The sequence below is a fragment of the Pistacia vera genome, unplaced genomic scaffold (assembly GCF_008641045.1).
Source record: "Pistacia vera cultivar Batoury unplaced genomic scaffold, PisVer_v2 Contig69, whole genome shotgun sequence".
Lineage (NCBI taxonomy): Eukaryota > Viridiplantae > Streptophyta > Magnoliopsida > Sapindales > Anacardiaceae > Pistacia > Pistacia vera.
In genome coordinates this window covers 355,378-370,374 of record NW_022196545.1, presented here as the reverse complement: position 1 = coordinate 370,374, position 14,997 = coordinate 355,378, and the positions used below count along the sequence as shown (strand labels likewise).

Below are 14,997 nucleotides of genomic sequence, written 5' to 3'. Positions count from 1 at the left end.
TATTGACCACCCACCCACCCACAGACAGAGAGAAATGTAGGAAGTAACCTTCCAACCACAACCTCAACAATGCAAAAAGTTAGCATTAAGCACTGTGGATCCTTCTCCCCATCAATAGCTTCACAGATTCCGTAGAGAAAGTCTTCACCCTTGACCACAATAAACCATTTAATTGTTACTTAAAAGGAATACAAGGAAATATGCCAAGAAAATCAATTAAAAAATGAGAAGAGCAGAAATTTATTGAATGATATCTATTGAATATGTTTCTGGCTGAAAGTGCATGTCTTGAGTCAGGTACGCAAGCACACATATGCATGTGCACGAATCATGTTATGCCTGAAGAAAGCAGGGCTGACGTAAAGGTCAGGTCAACATGAAAAAGTCAGAACTTGGGTACACCCGTAGCCGAGTCACGTGATGAAAGGAGCAGCATGCTTCTGTTAGTGCAGTGGGTGCGCGCCAGGCCAACTCAGAGCTGGAGAGCTTCCATGTGTCCAATTCCTGCACCAAATCGCGTAAATCGCTCTGGAAGGTGGGCAATGAGACATCAAGGAAGATTTGTACGGATAATCCCACCAACTCACAGATTCAATAATCATAACCTTAATCTATCCCATTATAAATTGAGAGTTCTTCTCTCAATTTAGGGGATTAGCTAATCTCACTAAGAAACGGCATATACTCTCTCTCTCTCTCTCACTCTCGTGTAATCATTTGTAAGGTCAGCTCGCTGACTCGACCTGGCCGCTATCATTAATATAACATCAGTGGACGTAGGACTTGCTTCCTTAAGCATCCGAACCACTTTAAACACTGTCTAGTCATTTCTTTCATCTCATTTTTTCATCCACGTGTGCCTTCTGGGTCAGCTCAGCATTTCATACGTGCGTTTGGTTGGTGTCAAAATCACACATCAACAAATCACTTTGTGTGTGTGTGTGTGTGTGTGTATACGGGTGAGAGAGAGGGTGAGAGAAAGAATTTGAAGTACAAGTCGTGCAGAAATAGGAAAGGTAAAGTGATCAAAAACACATACAACAAAAGTGAGAAATGCAATAAACCTGCATGTGAGAAACGCGAAGGGATCACACATGCCTGACTGGATTTAGCTTGTGTAATTTAATTCTAGTTAAAAACCAAAACATCCAACTCTAGGAATTTCTATAATTTACATAAAATAAAACTAAATGTTCACTAAGCATACAGATGCAGTTCTACACAGATTATGAAAACTAATTTGACTATAACATTACAACTTCAATTAACAAAACAGATTAATATTTTCCATCATTGTAATGCAATGTTGATCTACCTCCTTCTGACAATATGTTATTACATCTTTTAACTTGCGGATAGATTACTCGCTAGCATGAATATCTTTTTGTTGAAACCAAATATTTCTAGTTTCTCAAGTATGTTTAGAGCTTCTTGGCACAAAATTTTTTGTATTTCCGTACTATTATCCTCATGATTATTTTCTTTATCTTCTTGTCTAATTATAATAATGATTTCTTATTTAGTTAAAACATAACTTATTGCTCATTTGGATGATTGAAAAAGACATTAATATCCATTCAATTAGTGTAATGAAGTTGTCGAAGCTAATCATTATATTCTACAATGACTCTTTGATTCTCTTCATCCACTTCATCTGTAACTTACAATTCATCAACATCGGGGATCCTAATTTGGTAATAATTAAAACAATTGACAGTAGTATGTGGCTTCACATTAATTTGCCGCATAATTTTGTAATGATTAAAACAATTGGCAATAATACGTGGTTTCACATCAATTTGCTGCATAATTTTGTAATGATTAAAAAAATTGACAATAGTTTGTGGCTTCACATTAATTTGACCATGTAGCAACTGTATTTACAATTCCATCAAAGACGCTTATCTTTGTTGGTTTCAAGACACGATTTTCTATCCGTTTCAAAAGCAGGCAATTGAAGCGCTGAATTGAAATTTTAATATTATTAAAACATCAATTGAAATCCTAATACTATACTACTAAAACATGAATTATAAATAAATTTTTGTTACCACACCTCTATTAAGTTATAACCTCCTTATAGTAATAAAATTAATCCCACAATTATGGCTATAGAGAGGTTTTACTCTCTCTCTCTCTCTCTCTCTCTCTCTCTCTCTCTCTCTCTCTCTCTCTCTCTCTCTCTCTATATATATATATATATATATAATTGACATGTGTTTAACTTTTAGGGGTGAGCACAGGTAGCAGATAGAACCGGAACCTGCGAGTAGAATCGGAACCTACCCAAAACCAACACTGTGTGGATAGGTTCCGATTCCATTTTTTTTAACCGATATTATGCTGTTCCGACTCCTATATATGGAGGAATCAGAACTTGGGAAAAGAACCTGAAGCGGTTACCCAGTTTGGAACTTGCTTGAAACCGAGGGCAGGTACCCGGTTTGGAACCTGCTTGGAACAGAGGGCAGGTGCTCAAATTGGAACCTGTTTTGGACCTGGGTCGAAACGAAATATTTGTGACGAATGGGGGGTGAATGTAATTTTACATATAAAAAATTTAAAATTAAAAAAATTAAATTTTTACAATAACTTAATTAAATATATATACACAACTATACATATAAACTACACTATATAAAAACTTTGATATATTATAATAATCTAATCAAATATATATATATATATATATATAAAGTTTTACATATAAAAAACTTTGACATATTATAATATTAAAGTTAAAGTTTTGATTAATTAAGTGTATAATTGGAATTATGATCTAATTAAAAGTGTTTTAATGTTATTAAAAGAGTTATTTTTTTAATAAAATAGTATATTTGATTGAATAATAATATAATATCTAGTTATTTACTTCAATTATCAAGTTCTAAGTATATTTATAGTAAATTAGAAATTAATTAATTATATATGATAAATTGATAAACATTAGTATATTACTAGTTAAATGATTACTTAATTAATTATAACATTATATTATAAAAAATAATTACTTAATTAAATTATTATAAATTTAATTTATTATAATATTACATTATAGATTTATAGTATAATTACTTAATTAATTATAACATTACATTATAATATGATCACTTAATTACCTATAATATTACATAATTAAATGATTAATTATAACATTATATTATAAACATTAGTAATTTACTACATTAGTACAATACTTAATTAAATGATTAGAAATTTAATTAATTATAACATTATATTATAGATTTATAGTATGATTGCTTAATTAATTATAACATTACATTACAGTTCAATGACTACTTAATTAATTATAATATTAAATAATAGTATGATCACTTAATTAATTATAACATTACATAGTTAAATCATAAATGATTACTTAATTAATTATAAATTCATAACATTACATTATAAATATTAGTAATTTATTACATTAATACATTACTTAATAAAATGATTAGAAATTTAATTAATTATAACATTACATAGTTAAATAGTTACTTAATTAATTATAAATTTATAACATTACATTATAAACATTAATAATTTACTACATTAGTACATTACTTAATTAAATAATTAGAAAATTTAATTAATTATAATATTATATTATAGATTTATAGTATGATTACTTAATTAATTATAATGTTATGTTATAAACATCAGTACAGTACTTATTAAATTATTAGAAATTTAGTATAATATTTATGAGTCATATTGGATACAAATGAATGAGTAATCAAAAGTTAAAAACTACTAAATGCAGGTTTTAATTTCTTAGGGGTGTATTTGTAAACTGTTAAGGTATTTTTGTTATTTTTTAAACTACTAGGGTGTAATTTTTTTTACAAGATGCCCGGATAAGGAACTAGAACCTACACCCTAACTTTTATTAACATATGCTAGATTCATCTCATGATCAATTGATTTTATACAAATTTGTGGTATAAAAGACTCCATTTGGGGTTTGGGCATATTGTCTAGTGCATTGTTTTAAAACCCGACCGGTTGAGTCAGGACCCAAAGCCTTCACCGGGTCAAATTACAAATTTTCTTATTTATTCAAAACCCTATAAATTAGAACATCAATCCTTAAACAATTAAAGGTTGGAATATTAAGGTTTTTTACAAAGAAACTGCCAATGAGTGCAATGGTGGCAACTACGTTGATTTCCGTTGAGTGAATCGACATCAAATCACAAACCCATGTCACCAAAAAAATCATGTTATCACCGATGGTTGGGGAGGCGAACGAGGGAGGGATAAGATGGGTTTTGGTCAAGAGACTGAGAGAAGTGTTTTCGTGATGATGGGGAGTGTTGTCACCACCAAAAACATGCCTTATTTGTCGACGTCGACGATAATGTTTGGGGTATTTTTGCAAGATTTCAAACCTATAAAGACTTACATAAATTTTCACAATCATTTTTATTAGATTTCAAACCTTTAGATACCGGTTTAACCCACTAGTCAAACCGGTCAACCCAAGATCCAACCACTTTGTTAGGTTTCACCATGGGTTAGGTTTTAAAACGTTGGTCTAATGCACTCAATAAAAATCCTACTGCAAGGTTATAAAATGAATTTCAAAGAAGCAGAAGCAACAGCCTCTAAGGCTTATAGGAAAATTAATTTTTGAAATCCAAAAAATACATGTATTTAAGGTGGCACTATCGTTGTAACACTTCAAGAGACAATTTTCCGCTAAGCCACTGGACACTTTTAAAACATACAACAGAATGCCACCGTTTACAGAACATAAAAACAACTGTTATCTGAGACCATTGATCACTGAACTTTCTTCATCACAGGAAGCCTCTTCCAGCATGTCAAGAAATCCTTTCCTAGCAGTCCTTTGCAATGCAGAGGCATTGTAACTAATCTCAATACTCGATGCTGCCTCAAACCTCGTCCACAACTCTTTCTTTAGAGTACTCTCACCAGGACGCTTGCCGGTTCTCATTGTGCTCTCTGGTTCCTTCCACAGGGGAGTGCTTTCTACTATTGCTGCATTGCCTCGAATCATTTCTTAAAAAAAAAAGGATAAGCATTTGAATAAAATTATGTTTAGTATAAACGCTCGTGGCATTACAAACCAATGCATGTATATCATAAAGAAAAGTAAAACCATATAACAAAAGTAATACCTGGGTGGAACGATTTCTTGGTTTGCTGAGAGGGTTTTTGAATATCATTTCCTTTTAATACAGAGAGATTTTGCTGATTTAAATCACAAGAAGTGATTGGCATGGTGTGAACGTCAGCAACATTTTCCAATGATTTTTCATCAGGTGGCTCCAACAAAACACAACTTTTAGGAGGGGAGAATGACCAGTCTGGTGATGTTTCCAACTCTTTCTTCTGAATTACTGATTTACAAGCCTGCTGTATTCCTAGCAGTTCTGGGTACTTAAATGCCAGGTCCTCAGAAGCTTCACTACCGGAGGACTCAGAAGATTCTGAGCCTTGGCAATTATGAATTCCAACTGGAAATGGAGTGGACTTACGAACTTTGTCAAAGGGTCGATGAGTGGACTCAGAAATAGGCTCAAGCAACACACAAGATTTAGGAGGGGACATTTTTAAACATGGAGTTATCATAAACATGGAGTGTTCTCCTTTTGAAACCATTGGTGAAGCAAAAAATGCAGACTCTAGAGTGTTTCCGTTTCCAGGCACTAGAGATTCCGAAGGCTTCCTTGGAGTTGGTTTTATTGGCACTCCTTCCAGCAAATCATCGTTTGCATCTCCCAAAATAGTTGAAAATCGTGGTAGCTCTATTGTATGATTGGAGGCAATCCTTTCAAATTGTGATTTGGAAGTGTCCTGATGTTTGGACGACAGAGATTTCGAAATAGGGAGAGGTGTGAGCAAAAACAGTTGTCTATTTCTTTCAATAGTGCAATTGACTCGCCAGGATACAAGGGGAGAAGGAGAGATTAAAGTGTCTTCCTTGTCTTCTTCTGGACTCCCAAATTCACAAGTTTTTTCATCTTCATCTGCAGCAGAAGCAGTTTTACTTGCTAAAGTCTGCGCCAATTGATTCTCAGACTCAGCAGGACTGGAGAGAGCCTTCTGGAATCTGGGAACCCATGGCTGCGATGATACAACATGATATTTCAAAGCAGTTTAGAAACAGAACATATGGAACCAAAAACATATTGATCCACCCACCCACCCACAAGACACAGAGAAATATAGGAAGTAACCTTCAAAGTAGAACTCATATCAGACAAGACATGAGTGAAAGATTCAATTTCTTTTTTCCCCTCTTTGCTCATTGTCTTAACTTTAAATGCTTGCACAACCAGTTCATCAATCTGCTATTCATCGCATAAATTATTGCACGATTAGTAACAGCTCAAGGAATTTATTAACAATAAACCATGTCTATTTTAGAAGAAAAGAAAAGGAAAATATATGTACATTGGATATTATTAAAACTTAAAGCCTAAGCTTAAGCGTTGTAACAAAAGGAACTTCAAACCATGTAAAATTGGCACAATTTGTTCACAGATTACTGAAAAAACTTGTGTGCGAATGCAACAGAAAAAAGCTTACACTTTCCTTCCTTCATCGGAATTCATTCTCAACAATGAACTGTTTTTCAAATTCAATACGGCTAAAATTCCTCACACGTGAAAAAGCAGCAGAAAAACATGTAGATTTACAATATGCTTATCTACATCAAAACAACAGAATGTACACAGTAGTACAAGATCCAAATTTAAGCTCACCACTTGGATTGCGTTTGGCGACACAGAATTTAGCCAAATAACTAGAAATAAACAAAATCAGAGACCTTCTTACTAAGATCATCAAATATTAATATTTCGATCTCCACTCAATTTCATTTCCATATTACCAAACGCGCCCAATAAGAGTTTCAAAAACTTCCAATACAAAATAATAATAATAAAATTAAAAAAATCCCGAAAAATTCCAAATGAATGTCCTACAACTAAACACTACGTTACTCATATCAACCGTACCACTCAAATTATATTAAAAAAAAATTTTAAAAAGGAAGTTATAAGAAATAATTATGAGGCTCTGGTAGTTAAACCTGTTGAAGAAGATTCGAAAGGTCGGACTGCACAAGTAAGAGGCGATCGAGTGCATTGTCGTCTGATGCTTCGTCCATTTGCTTATTGTCGTCCGATTTCTTCTTCGTCTTCACGGATTTCGAGAACCTTCCGCCTCCATTGTTGTAGTTGTTGTTGGTTGATAAATCTCGAAGCGGTTTTCGGGTTGATTTCGGTTTCGTATCGTTTCTCGGCATCTCTGTGACTCTGTCTCTCTGTGTATCGGAATCGGAATCTGTCTCCTTATTTGTGTTCGTGTTTCGATTTTAAATTTTTTTCCACTGAGCTCCTGAGGCGGGATTTTTTTTATTTTTATTTTTTTCAATTCAATTCTCTAGAAGGATATGTAGATTGGGTTGGAGTTTTAAATGGTGACCCGGCCCACATCCAACTAGACAAATAGTGAGAAAAAAAAAAAGTTGAAATTCAAATTTCTTCACAATATGCAAATTTTAAAGAAAATTTATTACAATAAAGATAGTCTAATAAAAGAAGCTCACAAACTTTCTCTTGCAAACCCAATATGATAGCTGATAATTGGTTTTTGATCAATTTATTATATGAGAAAATTCATTTGAAATTAATTATCAAATATCATGTTAGATTTGTGAGAGAAAATTTATGAGATTCATTTGTTAGTGTACTATTGCCCAATTTATTAAAAATGAGTCAAACGATGTTTTAAATATTATTATAACAAAATTAATAGCAAAATGTCGTAACTACAAAATCATAATATAGAGTCAATGACTTTTTCCCACCCAAATATTGGCTTACTAACATTTTTCCATCCATGGACTTTTAAAATAGTATTTTACTACTCAAATTTATGTTTTGGTTGCGAACAAATAGCAAACTCGGTCAAAGCTATTTGACTTTTGAAGAGGAGAGGTTGTTGAGTCTGTTGGTGGTGGAAGGTTGGATTTTGGTACATGGAATTGATCGAATTTTGACTTGGGAGGGGTGATTGTGCAAATCTTAGTCGCTCGATTGTTGACGATTGACGGGGTCAATAAGAGTAGGGTTTGAGGGGTTTTGGTGAGTGATGAATGAAGAAGAGAATGATGATAGTGTAGGCTCGTAGCAATGCTAGAATTAGAAACGGAATATAAATTTGGACAGCAAAGTAATATTTTAAAAATTTATGACTGAGAAAGTGTCATTAAGTTATTATTTGGGTGGAAAAAAGTTGTTTACTCTTAAGGGGGCGTTTGGTTGGGCGTAACGTAGGATTACTAGGGTTATGTTATCTTATGTTACTTGATTACCATATTTGGTTGTCAAGTAATATAAGATTTCAGTAATCTTTAAATATCAATAGTAGTTACTATTGGTAATATTGAAGATAATTATTATTACTAAGGTAATATTTTTTTTTTTTATAATTTTATCTATTATTAATAAAATTTTAGGACAATAATGTCCTTATTTTTAAATTTATTTACATGAATATTGCTTTTACTGTTTCACCCCAATTAATTAATTTTTTGGACAAAATTACCCTTGAATTTAAAACACATTGCAGCCAACCCAAGCCACCACCCCCACCCACCTACCGCGGCCAGCCACAGCCAGAACGGCACACGAAAGGTCAGAAATGGCTGTTGTGCGCCGATATGGTCATTTTCGGCCAGATATATGGCCAAAAATGGCTAGATCCGACGATCTGGCCATCAATTGCCATTGATCTAGCCGTTGACTGCTAGATTTCTCATCGATCTGGCTGTCGACGGCCAGATTTGTCACATTTGGCCATTTCTGGCCAGATCTCTAATCGGAAATGGCTATACGACGTATGGAGGCCATTTTTTGCCTTCCATGCGTCGTTAGGTTGTCGGCTGCCAGCGACCTACGGTGGTTGCCGGCGGCCGAGAGTGACTGGGTTGGTGGGGGTGGTTTGTTGATTTTCCAAACTTTTATGATGGGGTTGTTTTTGCTAAGTTTTTAAATATAGAGGGTTATAATAATCCAAATAATAATAAATATTAAAAAATAATATAATAATAATATTTAATTAGATGACAATTCAATAATTTAAATAATATACCCACAAATTTATTCCTCTACACAAAACATATTAATATAGGATACTCACTAATTAACCAAACACATTTTCTTAAAGATTCCCAGTAATCTTCAGGGGGCGTTTGGTTGGGGGTTATGCAGGATTATTAGGGTTAAGTCATCTTATATTATTTGATTATCATGTTTGGTTGTCAAGTAATATAAGATACCGGTAATCTTCAAATACCAATAGTGGTTACTATTGGTAATATTAGAAGTAATCTAATTATCTCCATTTTCTTAGGTATTCTAAGATTACCAGGATTATCTTTTTTTGTTACAATTATATCCCTTATTAATAAAATTTTAAGACAATAATGCCCTTATTTTTTAATTTATTTACATAAATATGGCTTTTACTATTTCACCACAATTAATTAACTTTTTAGACAAAATTACCCTTGAATTCAAAACAAATTGCAGCCCACCCAAGCCGCCACCCCCACCCACCTGTCGCTGCTTGCCGCCGGTAACCACCACCATAGCCAGCCTCCGTCATCATCGGAATAGCACACGAAAGGCAGAAAATGGTCAGTGTTTGTCGATATGACTATTTCTGACCAGATTTCTGATTGAAAATGGCAAGATTGTGCCAGATTTGGCCATTTCTGACCATATATATGGCCGAAAATGGCTAGATAGTGCCAGATCTGGCCGTTGACTGCTAGATTGTTGTTAAAAAATAATAATTAATATTAAAAAATAATATAATAATAATTTTTTATTAGAGGACAATTTAGTAATTTAAATAACATACCCACCAATTTATTCCTCTCAACCAAACATATTAATATAACATACCTATGAATTAACCAAACATATTTTCCTAAAGATTATAAGTAATCTTCAAGGTAATCTAACTTTTCAGTAATCCAACATTCCCTAAACCAAATACCCCCTCAAGATAATCTAACTTTCCAATAATTAAACATTCCCTGAATTAAACATCCCCTAAATATACACATGTTTCGGGTCAATATAGGCCCAACCCAATTTGGATATGCTGTCCAATATTGTTGGGCCTAAATGAGTCCAGCCCATTTCACTCCCATCTAGAAACGTTACCATCAGCTGAACCTGGACGCCTTTGCCATCGAGGTGATACTCCCCACCATTATCCACATCACCTTCCACCTCCACCTCCACAACACAACGCTGCAAACACCAAGACAAACAACACCACAAGATCACATAGAACTTCTAACTTTGTGAGTTTCAAAACAGTGAACACAGAAACACCAAAACAGAAAACAAAATGAAAGCTCATCATACCCACCATTTCACAGAAATCCAAATCCCTCAGCAAAGAAGCTACAATTCCATTTCTTTTCCTTCAGTTCTGTCTCCAAACCCCACAACGGTTCCGTTTTCTTTGTCTCTTTTCACTGAAGCAATCACGACCCAGAAGCAGTTTCTTGATTCTGTACTGCATGAAGCAGGAGCTGTGCTTTTTAGAGGTTTTGATGTGAAGACGGCCAAGGACTTCAACGACGTCGTTGAGGCTTTTGGGTACGATGAGTTGCCGTACCTGGGTGGTGCAGCTCCTCGGACCAACGTTGTTGGTCGGGTTTTTACAGCCAATGAGTCTCCGCCTGATCAGAAGATTCCTTTTCACCATGAAATGGCTCAGGTTGGTTGGTTGTTTTTGTTATTTAAAAATTTACTGGCTTTTCATAAGGTTGAATTGAACTTGATAAAGTTCTTAACATGGAAGAGTTTAGAGTTGTGTTTGCAGTTTGAGGATTTTGATGTTCTTAGAAGTGATTATATAGTAAAAAATTTGCTTTTGTATTTAATGTTTAATGTTTGGCATAAAATAGATAAAAGCAGCTTTTAGATTTTCTCTTAAAAAAACACTTTCAGAGAAGCTAAATGCTCAATTATATCTTAATGTAGCTATAATAGGATCTTATACCATGGCCCCATAATTTTTTTTTTTTCCAAATAAAGTTGTAAAGTGCATTTGGAGAGCCATTTTTATTCATATATGCTTTTTGCCAAATCACTTTTAAATTCACTCTAGCTAAGTTGGTTAAAAACATTTCAAGGTTGATTTGGTACCATTTTTCTTTAGCTTTACTTGTGGGTTAATACTTTGATCCTTTAAACTGCTTTATATAAATAATAAATTCATAGTTTTGTAGCTCAGTACAAATTGTTCCAATTTTGTTTTGGACTCACTGGATTTATTCAACAGGTTCCTGAGTTTCCATCCAAGTTGTTCTTCTTCTGTGAAGTAGAGCCTGAAAGTGGTGGAGAAACTCCTATAGTCCTGAGCCATGTTGTCTATGAAAGGATGAAACAGAGGTACCCTGAATTTGTTGAACAATTAGAGCAGCATGGATTACTTTATACAAGAGTACTAGGAGAGGAGGATGATCCCTCGTCACCAATCGGCTGCGGTTGGAAATCCACATTCTTGACTGAAGACAAAAGCCTAGCTGAAGAAAGGTTTGAGCTTTGATCATCTAATAAACTATTGAGGTGCTGATTTATCTAGACTCATACAAACATGAACAAACTAGGATTAATTTACTTTAATTAATTGATTGTGAGGGTGCCTTAGTTTGGTGATAGGCCTATTGTTCACTCCCAGAGGATTTGGAGAAAATTTTTGGTGTAATAGATGCACATGCATCCAGTCAATCATGGTTGTGTGTATGTCACGTGTTAAGGCAGCATTATGAAAATTTTGTTTGCCGAAACTGTGTTATGTAGTTTTTAACCTTCTTCTGCTAGTGCTCAAGATTACATTGTCATGATATTCTTGTCAATATTTTGTTTAGCTTAGCTTCATTTCTCTCATATATAAGAGAATCACTTCATAAATATGCAAATAAAAGTGCATCTTACTATGGATATTGTGCTAAAATGGCTCTCAATTATCTTTCCGCAGGGCTGCTAAGCTGGGAATGAAATTGGAATGGATGGAGGATGGCGGAGTGAAAACAGTCATGGGCCCGATTCCAGCTATCAAGTATGACGAATCAAGGCAACGAAAAATCTGGTTCAACAGCATGGTAGCTGCTTACACGGGGTGGAAAGACAAGCGAAACGATCCAGTGAAGGCAGTGACTTTCGGGGATGGCAAGCCATTGCCAGCTGATACACTCTATGATTGTCTGAAAATCCTGGAAGAGGAATCAGTTGCCGTTCCTTGGCAGAAAGGTGATGTTTTGCTGATAGATAACTGGGCTGTGCTGCATGCTAGACGATCATTCAACCCTCCACGCCGCATATTAGCTTCACTTTGCAAGTAGCAAAGGTTAATTAATAATGGCTTGTGTATGATTTTCTGTATGCCTGAAATAGATATTAGATGCTCTAGAATAAAGGAAAGCCGAGTTTTCTGCTTGTATACTATGCCTGCTATTGTGTCCTTGTATAGCCATTTTTGGTACAGCTGACACTGAAAAAGATAGAGCGTGTAAATGTGGACATGAATCAAAGTGTTATTCTTCACACTATCTTCTCTGAGAAGCTGCATGCCTTATCTAAGTGCATTGATGTTTAGTACTCAAGTTCTACTTACCATTGTTGGTTTTAAGATGATTAATGGTTAGATTATGAGACTAATAATGTTATTAAATCAATAATTATTCATTAGACTGAAATGTTGAGTGTTATAAAATATAATTCCCAGGTTTTGTTTCTCACCACCTGCTTTTTAATGCTACAGAAAACAATTAAACAAGGACTTCGAATCTCTTTAACAAATTTTAATAATGCACTTCCATTTCAAATTCATTTCATTTCATGTTTTATAGATGCAGCAACACTTCGAATTTAGTTAACCTGGACACTTCTCATATATGCTGTTACGAAAATCTGCAAAAACAATACTCAATTGACCCTGGTGGAATTGAGTAAGATGTGCGTGCGATTTAGTAACAATCAGCCATAAATTAATGAAAGTCAAAACAATAAAAATTCATACCAAGAAATAAATGAAAACGAAAACGAAAAAGAGATAGATCTGAATAGGGTCAGATTGGATGGTTGCGTGATCACAGATAATAAGCCTTTAACTTGTAGTGTTTAACTTGAAAGCACTACAAGTTAAATTTAAGGGTAATGTGAAGTAAGATAATGAATTAACTAATTAGATGATGGATCGATCTATTTCTTTTTAATTAGATGCTAATTAAATAAATTCCTTCTTATGGGTGAAAAGGGTTTAGGTTTTGACATTGATTCTCTCTTAATTAAAGTTTTATTTCAATAAAATACAAAATTGTGACTAATAATTAGTAATAAAATAAGAATAGGAAGTAAATATCGACCACATATGTTTATTAACATACACAGATTATGAGAGAAAATAAGAAAAATAAGTTGATAAATTGGCCGCATTAGGAAAGAATGCTGAATTGTTATTGATGGATACCCTTCAATGTGAATTAGAGAAAATACTGAATTATAGACTAACATTAGAAATGTGATTATGATATGATGAATTTGTAATATAATCATATCATATCAATGTTAGAAAATGTTAAATAGTTTGCTGCGATATATTATGATTGTTATAAAATTTTTACAAATTTTATGTTAAGTATCATTTTAAATATAATATTATATTCAACTTTATATTAATATTATTTAGATTGGTTAAAATATTACAAACCTCTTATCTTATGAACTATACATTTAATGTGAAATGATTTTAGTTCATTTTAACATTAATATTAGAATATTAATTATTATATTCAGTAGTATGCCTCACATGTCTTAGCTTGTAACAGCCCGCATTCATTTTGGGCCTAACCCATATCGTTTTGAGTATAACCCATATACATCTGCTAAATTGAGGGAATCAAAAAACTGTCATTTATAAAACGGTGAAATTTAAATCTCATGTCATTGAAACCATTTCTTTATGATCATAAAGATCAAATCAAGTAAACTAATTAGATTATATAAACCAATTTCTTTTTTATCTTTGATCGAGTTTTTGTTTTGAGTAATGGATTGTGTATAAATCCAACCAAAAATACTTTACTTTATAGGCTGGAATTGGATCTTTACATTACTTTCAATGGGTTTTCTTCATTCGATTTTTTATGAAACAAACACCCTTTGCAGAAGGAAAGAATATTGGAAGAGGAATAGCTTGGTATTGGAGAAAGCAACACTGATCCCAGAGCACAGACACAACATTGATAAAAGGCTCTAGGAAAGGGAGAGAGATATCAAGTGAAACTTTCAAAGATTTTCCTGAGCTATTAAATTCAAAATTTTAAATGTTTTTGAAAAAGCTATAACTAAATTAACAACTTAATAATAACTTGTTGATAATGATTTAATTATATTATACGAATAAATTACATTGGAATTGAAAGTTCATTATCTAGCAATACCAAAGGTTTTTTTTTTGCATCGATTTACGCAACCATTCAGGCCTAATCATTTAATTTTAAATTTTTAATATAAGTTATCATATCATTAATTTCACTTATCATATCCTTTAATTAATCATATGACTAAGCATGACCACAAATTATTATTTTAACGAATTATTAATTAAGTATTGGATTAATGTTTTTAATTAATTAATTAACAAATTGAATTATCAAGTTTTTGTTTTGAGTGCTGGATTGTGTATAAATACTTTACTTTTTAGCCTGGAATTGGATTTTTACGTTACTTTCAATGGATTATCTTCAGTTCTTCAACCTCCATATTCTTTTTTTTTTTTTTTTTAATAAAACAAACACCTTTACGGGAAGAAGTAAGGAATGTTAGAAGAGGAATAGCTTGGGATTGGAGAAAGCAACATGCCTAAACCAGAATCAAAGCAAGGTTTCACTTTCCCAATTAAGTAAAATATATTCCAATTGTCTCTTTT

At 33.2% G+C, this 14,997-nt stretch overlaps 2 protein-coding genes across 2 annotated transcripts; one reads left to right on the top strand and one right to left on the bottom strand.

The window, feature by feature from the left end:
- Positions 1–4,669: 4,669 nt before the first annotated feature.
- On the bottom strand, positions 4,670–7,312 carry LOC116113718. The gene is made up of 4 exons (XM_031399879.1): positions 7,067–7,312; positions 6,210–6,320; positions 5,148–6,096; positions 4,670–5,028 (listed from the first exon to the last, which is right to left on the bottom strand). The coding sequence occupies exons 1-4, from the start codon at positions 7,280–7,282 to the stop codon at positions 4,772–4,774; spliced, it is 1,533 nt and encodes a 510-aa protein (XP_031255739.1). The 5' UTR covers positions 7,283–7,312; the 3' UTR covers positions 4,670–4,771.
- Positions 7,313–10,233: 2,921 nt separating this feature from the next.
- On the top strand, positions 10,234–12,670 carry LOC116113736 (clavaminate synthase-like protein At3g21360). Its single transcript, XM_031399897.1, has 3 exons — positions 10,234–10,779; positions 11,347–11,600; positions 12,046–12,670. Exons 1-3 carry the CDS (start codon positions 10,405–10,407, stop codon positions 12,407–12,409), a joined length of 993 nt encoding a protein of 330 aa, XP_031255757.1. The 5' UTR covers positions 10,234–10,404; the 3' UTR covers positions 12,410–12,670.
- The last annotated feature ends 2,327 nt before the right edge of the window (positions 12,671–14,997 follow it).

Bases quoted from the DNA above. Each gene is read 5' to 3' on its own strand.
- LOC116113718 (XM_031399879.1), bottom strand. From the start codon at position 7,282: ATGCCGAGAAACGATACGAAACCGAAATCAACCCGAAAACCGCTTCGA. The intron at 6,321-7,066 runs GTTTAACTACCA...GATGAATAGCAG, and splicing joins TTTCGAATCTTCTTCAACAG to ATTGATGAACTGGTTGTGCA. The intron at 5,029-5,147 runs GTATTACTTTTG...TTTTTTTTTAAG, and splicing joins CAAGAAATCGTTCCACCCAG to AAATGATTCGAGGCAATGCA.
- LOC116113736 (XM_031399897.1), top strand. From the start codon at position 10,405: ATGAAAGCTCATCATACCCACCATTTCACAGAAATCCAAATCCCTCAG. The intron at 10,780-11,346 runs GTTGGTTGGTTG...TTTATTCAACAG, and splicing joins TTCACCATGAAATGGCTCAG to GTTCCTGAGTTTCCATCCAA. The intron at 11,601-12,045 runs GTTTGAGCTTTG...ATCTTTCCGCAG, and splicing joins AAAAGCCTAGCTGAAGAAAG to GGCTGCTAAGCTGGGAATGA.